Source organism: Centruroides sculpturatus, unplaced genomic scaffold (genome assembly GCF_000671375.1).
Source record: "Centruroides sculpturatus isolate CEXI.00-Female unplaced genomic scaffold, Cexi_2.0 scaffold88, whole genome shotgun sequence".
Classification (NCBI taxonomy): domain Eukaryota; kingdom Metazoa; phylum Arthropoda; class Arachnida; order Scorpiones; family Buthidae; genus Centruroides; species Centruroides sculpturatus.
The window spans coordinates 48,704-55,333 of record NW_019384431.1 but is presented as its reverse complement, the minus strand read 5'-3'; the positions used below and the strand labels follow the sequence as shown (position 1 = coordinate 55,333).

Sequence of the window (6,630 nt, the reverse complement as noted above, 5' to 3'; positions counted from 1 at the left end):
TTAAAAAATTATTTTACATACCAGAAAAATATACGAGAAAAAACACCAACTGAATCGAATGGGTTACTCTTTTCTTTTCTCTCCATCCTGTATTTAATTTCTCTTGGCCACAATGTTTTATAGACTGTGTTCGTAGTACTAAGTTACTCAACAAATATATCTATCAGATATTATAAAATTTCAGTTTTTTACGTTAGAAAATAATTTTACATACCAGAAAAATATACGAGAAAAAACACCAACTGAATCGAATGGGTTACTTTTTCGTTCTCTTTTCATCCTGTATTAACTTCTCTTGTCCACAATGTTCTATATACTGCGTTTGCAGTACTACTCATCAAATATATCTATCAGATAATATATAATATTTAGTTTATAGTGTAGAGGTGTAAGTGGTTATTAGTGTTCAGAAAACCTTGAAGTTATATAATAATATAGTAACAGCAAAATCATGTTTTAAGAGAGATTTAAATTAGTCATTAATACAACTAAAACTTCTTTTTATATACTTAAAATACTATAAATATGTGCAAAGGAAGACTTGTCTGCAGACTGATAAATATACAACATTAAATTATTTCTTACGGCAAAAAATATCGAGAAACGAGTCGCGCAACTTTCGGAGAGAAAAACACTAAGATTTATTTACACAAAGTTATAATTTTGAACGTCATAAAATATGAGATTTTGTTATAAAAACTGTTATATTTGTAGTTCTTATAAAATAACAGAATTTTATTTTTCAGGGTATATTTAAGCTTTATTTTCAAAAATTGTTTATGATAATAACGAATAAGATTTTGATTAAGTCTGACCCTATTCGAGATAAGATCCATGATTGCTATTTCTCTATTGTTTGACCTTAAGATCAAATATTTAGCAGCATTGATGATCTTTATATAAATGCTTGCCTGCCAAATTTTGATTTTGATTCATTACCTCATCTTGTAACATTAAACGAAATACAAATTGAAACACACCCTTATTTACACACAAATTTTTTATGCTTCCTGAATAATTTTTGGTTCGGGTAGTCCAATAACGTCACGTTTCTAAAAAATCTACTAGGGCTAAATTTCATACGATGTCAATACTTTCTCGCTGAGAAAGTATTGACATCGTAATAAGAAGCGAGAAAATTATTTGTATTTATTTTCTGTGAATTCCATAAATGTTCGAGTATATTAGTTAGGATATTTCCAATGCATAATATTTTTAAACGAATTAATCGTCATTAACTCTATCCAAATTGTTTTAAACCATGTATAATATTTAGTATAAAAATCTAACCCAAAATTTATAGTTAAAAATCGTACAATATTGAAATCGTATATAAAAGATAGTCTTGAAAACCTTAAAACGTTTTTTCACGATGGATGGAACACAATCAACCGTAAGGTAGTTGTATATGTTCTAAAAGATGACGCTTACTGTTCATACAGTTATAGCGGTCTTTTAACCATTATATTGTATAGTTTCGAGTTTATATTTATAATGTATAATTTTAAGTATATTAACACTTTTAGTTAATACCAATTGATGAGGAAGTAATTTCTATTAGAAAATAGAGAATAGTCTTTCACCAAAAAATCCCAAAATGCATTTTGGGTTTTTTGTTTCCATTCTTACATTGTCAATTTCACTGTACATCCGTTTTTTGTTTTTATTAAATGTTTTTACTTTGATTTCTGAGCGTTTGTGCCCATTATCACTGGTGTGATAAGCTCTTACTAATATCTACCTCACGTTTGTAGCTATTTAATTTAATTACAGTACATGTTCTCTGTCTGAATTTATATCAATTATGTAACATTTCATCGGCTATCTTTGAAATTTTTATTATAAAATTCTGTATTAATAATTTCTAAAAAGTGTTTAAAAGAATTCAACACTGTTTTTGTGTACGTCCTCAATTTTGTATACTTAAAATTTCCAAATATGTTTAACTGAGACAGAAATTAGAAACTTGACCAGGGAAGATAACATATCTGATAACAGTTCTATTCCTACTGATGTATCTCCCTTTCTTGACTAATAACCCAAGGTAGAAATCTCATGAAATTCTGGGATTTGAAAATGATTTGGTTACACCGCGGTCAACACCACATTTAGGCATACAGATGCGTGGCAAAAAAAAAACCAAATAAAAAGATTAAGCTAGGGATGTTAGAGTACGTTCGTTTTCAAAGTGCAGCCTTTTGACCGCCTTTTTCTTGATGTTTCTCCCAAGGAAGACACTGTTGTCCATTATAATATTTACAACTGGCGTCTTCCGTCTCGACAATATGTCTATTCTCAAGGACTTTGCGAATAAAAATTACTTAAATTTATTTAGAACTGCTAGGGATCCTCCATTGTAGAAATTTGAATAGTGATGATATTTACTTTTCGCGAACTGATTGTAAACTCTCTGCAGGTATGATTTTTGAGAAACCACTGTTTCTTTCATGTAATGCTATATAAACAGTTACAGTTCACTTATGTACAAGATAGAAAGCCGTAAGAAGAAAAACAATGCATATAAATTTTTCATAGTGGAGAAATAAATAAATAAAATATAATCTGAAAATAATAATATATATATAAAGAAATTTCTAATTATTTTTCGGAATCAAGGGGCAACATTTGAATTCATGATGATGCTATTAATTAATTCAAAAACATTTCAATGAATTTTTTATTAATTAAACACTTTTTTCAGCTAAAATATGTGTATTCTGTTTAACCATTTGTTATTAAATTGTCTGCCCTATAGAAATTAAAAGAACCTTTGTTATTTTATCCATAATGGGCTCAGCCAAAAGAGAATAAATAAAAAAAATAATTTGAAAATCAATCGGTTTTGTAAAATATTTTCTTTTTCAAATTTCTTCATTGTAGAAAGTGTCATACAATACACATTGCCATTTTTGTAAATGAAAGACCTTCATCACTCGTACCTTATACAAGGAAAAATATCATATTAATACATAATTTTTAACTTTACAGTGTTCGAAATTAAGTGATTTGAAGTTACTTTTGGAAGTGCCATTCTCGGTTATCTAAAGGACAAACTTGTCTTTTCTTCAGCCAACGCTAAAGGCAATGGAAATGAAATGCGTGCTAGAAATAAACAACAAAAACAATGAATTAAACTGATGAAATTACGCAGGTAAGAAACGAATGTTACGAAATATAAGGTTCATTTACATTGCAACTTCCCCAAGCCACAGGACATTCTTCACCCTCCTGATCTTTCTGGGCTAAGCATTCGATACCTGAAAAAATATGTTTTTTTTTTTTCTTTGCAAATTATCTATGTAATGTCAATTATAGGATACTTCGAATCAACGTCGTTGTTGCGTACATAAATCCGAGATTTTACATCGACAAATGGCACAAATTTCCATTTCTGTGGCTGAAATTGAAAATAAAGGTGCATTAGATAAATAATAACACCGGATATCACGAAAATAGCATTAGTAACATATTACAATAGAGTTTAGTAATATAAAGAAATCTTACCCCAATTCCACGAAGCTACGGCATTCCACTGAAAAGTCTAATATTATTCAAAGAGTATAAACAAAATGTAGTGAAGAAGTTTTACTTACCTTTATGACATGTAATCTAATTCGAGTATTGTCATCATTGACAGGAATTTCGCTTGAAGTTTTATCAGTCGCCATCTGGAAAATATTATTCTACTGGAATAAACAAGGAAATAATATGTTGGAAATAATGATTACAATAAACTTTCGTATTTTATTCATACGAGTAATTACTAAAATATACTATGAATATATTAATACATATCTGACTTATCTTAAGTAGTCTCATTATCTCTTTCGCCGTGTTGTATTTGACAGCAACGTTACATATAAATATTTTCTGAAGCCTCTTTCATAAATATTATCAATTACAGCATGTTGTGTACTTAAGTAGGGGATAGGTAGTTATAGAATAAATATAGAATTATATATTCTATATATAGAATATATAATTTCAGCTAGAAGGTTGATGGAATCGAAAACAAATGTGAATCTAAAATTGAAAAAGTAAGAAAAAGATGAGGAAAATCATCGCTACGAAATTTGTGTGTATAACATAATTATTAATAGAATTTGCCGAAAGAACGTATAGACTAAGAAGAATGAAAAGAATAAAATGTGAAGAATTCACCCATGACAACGTGTATACTGTATAGCCACTACATAATACTGATCCTACTTGAAAAAGAAATTAATCAAGTGGAACTTTGTGCTTATTCTTCGTGCATTTAATACGTACGTAAGGACCAGTATACCATAGAAAGTCTTCCAGGGAGGAAGTTCGTACTGAATCTCTTATTAGAACATAATCAATACTCACGATTACGACTTACCTCAGTCATAGATATTTATGCAAAATCTAGAAAAATTGCTCGTGGAATTTTAAAAAGTTTTATTATAAAAACATCTGCGTTCGAATATCGAAGAATTAACCGATTTCACGCGAATGTTTAAACATTCTAATATCGAATTTCAAATATTAAAACATTTTTTGGATTTCACATATTCTAAATTGCGTAAGATTTAGTTAGTATTTTATTATTTAAAATATTCGAATACCCTTTTTTAACACCCTCGCCTGCCGGCTTGAGTTTTCGGTTGTATCACGGGGCAACGAACCTCACCTGCCATTCCATCGAACCCCGTTGTTTGCTTCTTTCCAATTATTCTTGGTGAGAGGCAATTTAACCTTCCACTTACTTGGGCTCTCTGGTTCTAGTGTATTCGTCTTCCCGAAGTTCATGACAAAAGTTACGTGACAATTTATAGATTCTCACTCCGCCGTTATCGGTTTATTATTTTTTGTCGGAGAAACGAGCGGATATACGCTGACGTCACTTGAAATGACGTCATTCCTCATTTAGACGAAGCCATGGTGAATTTCTTACGGCTCTACGTTCGTCAACAACTTAACGTTATGGATTTAATGCCACCAATTTTATTGTTTTAATAATAATAATTAGTTTACAATACAGTTATTTAAGCATTTTACATATAATAAATACTTATTTAATAGTTTTTGTGCGAACAGGAAATGACTACAGAAACTCTTCAGTGATTGCACCTAAAGTGTTTTTGACACATTTACAGAAATAATATTTATTTCTAGAGTTTTAAATACGCTAAATAAACTAATTATTTATTGAACACTATGAAGGTATTTCGTATCTATTGTTAGGGAGATTGGAAATATTAATTATTTGATTTTAAATTAAATATATAATTTAATATAAATAAAGTCATTAATGCTTACCGATTCGAATCGAATATCGAACTTTAAAAGCGAATAAATCGATTTTTTGAATTCGATTCTAATATCACAGAATAAACTCTAAATTTTGTAATTTCTTTATATAAGAATATTATAAAATTATAAATATTTAAAAACAATCTGCAATTAAAACTTTCAAATTTTAAAATTTAAATCTCTATTTTCTTTTGAAATACCACTTTAAATTCCTACCGTTTCTACGTTATTATCGTTTGTTATTGTTAATTAAAAACTTTTCAGGTAATTTTACCTTAAAATTGCTTACAACGTCTTATCGCGTTAACAGTCAGGTAAGATTACATTATCACTGCTTCCGTGAAGGAAAGTTTACGTCAATAATATTGATTTGTTTTTTTAAATGCGCAACATGTAATATGAAGAAAGGAAATAATTTACAGGAAAATAAATTCAGAACATTTAGTAGACCTTCAATATACATGGTATGTTGCTGAAATAAGTTATTAAAACTAAACTAACGTTTTCAGCCCATTCAATAGTCCATCTTCAGGTTAAACGAGAAGATTAGAAGACCGTTGTTTCAAAATAAAATACATAAATTTAACTACAAAATAAAAACTCAGAAAAAAATTATATATGTAGGAATATATTGTTATATATAACAATAAATGTCCAGTAATAATACCTTAAATAAAACAGAAATAAGAGTATTAAGGTATAATTATATAAATGAAACATGAAAAGGTAAAATAAACAATAATTTAAAAGTTCATAAAAATATAATACATCACAAAGTCCGATGATATACTAATAAACCAACAAACGCCTAAATAATCGGGCTATAATATGGCTATAATTAAATAATAAATACAAATGAATTTGGTATAGAGGTAAGCGTTAGGCGCCATCTCTTATCTAAATTAAAAATTATAATTATTAATTTAGATAAGAGATGGAGCTTAATGTCTACCTCAAGTAGCAAATTATTTACTATTAATTATTAAAATCAGCATTATTATAGCCTGAGTATTTAGATGATCATTTGGCTATGTATCTATAAATATAAAAGTTTCAAAAAATAAAAAATTAGATAANAATTTATATTTATAAATTATATTTTTTAATTAATAATTATTTGAATATATAACTTTTTGAATATTTCCACGCAAACGGTAAACCTTTAGTGTTCTTTGATGCATGCGTCCTCTACTTTACTCTTATAAATTTTAGCGATCAACGCTAAAATTTATAAGAGCGCAAGGATTTAACATCTCTGCTTAGTTCCATTTTACTATATAGCCTTTAGCCTGCGCTATCTAAGAAAATACTATAGGACTGGATCCTTTTTTGACATTATATTTGTGATCCGTA

General features: G+C 28.4%; 1 protein-coding gene across 5 annotated transcripts; it reads right to left on the bottom strand.

Moving 5' to 3' along the window:
• Positions 1–2,707: 2,707 nt before the first annotated feature.
• LOC111619728 (RING-box protein pip1-like) lies at positions 2,708–4,813 on the bottom strand. Of its 5 annotated transcripts, none has more exons than XM_023361525.1 (7): positions 4,731–4,813; positions 3,594–3,668; positions 3,505–3,541; positions 3,347–3,397; positions 3,190–3,257; positions 3,017–3,102; positions 2,708–2,939 (listed from the first exon to the last, which is right to left on the bottom strand). In XM_023361525.1, exons 2-6 carry the CDS (start codon positions 3,666–3,668, stop codon positions 3,076–3,078), a joined length of 258 nt encoding a protein of 85 aa, XP_023217293.1. In that variant the 5' UTR covers positions 4,731–4,813; the 3' UTR covers positions 2,708–2,939; positions 3,017–3,075. The 5 variants fall into 5 exon arrangements, with proteins under 5 accessions (XP_023217293.1, XP_023217289.1, XP_023217291.1 ...); XM_023361521.1 differs by having other exon boundaries at positions 4,655–4,805; XM_023361523.1 differs by having other exon boundaries at positions 3,505–3,532; positions 4,655–4,803.
• Positions 4,814–6,630: the final 1,817 nt, after the last annotated feature.

Coding starts and splice junctions, on each gene's coding strand:
- LOC111619728 (XM_023361521.1), bottom strand. Junction 3,398..3,504: donor CGTAGCTTCGTGGAATTGGG/GTAAGATTTCTT, acceptor TTTCAATTTCAG/CCACAGAAATGGAAATTTGT. Junction 3,258..3,346: donor ATGTAAAATCTCGGATTTAT/GTACGCAACAAC, acceptor ATATTTTTTCAG/GTATCGAATGCTTAGCCCAG.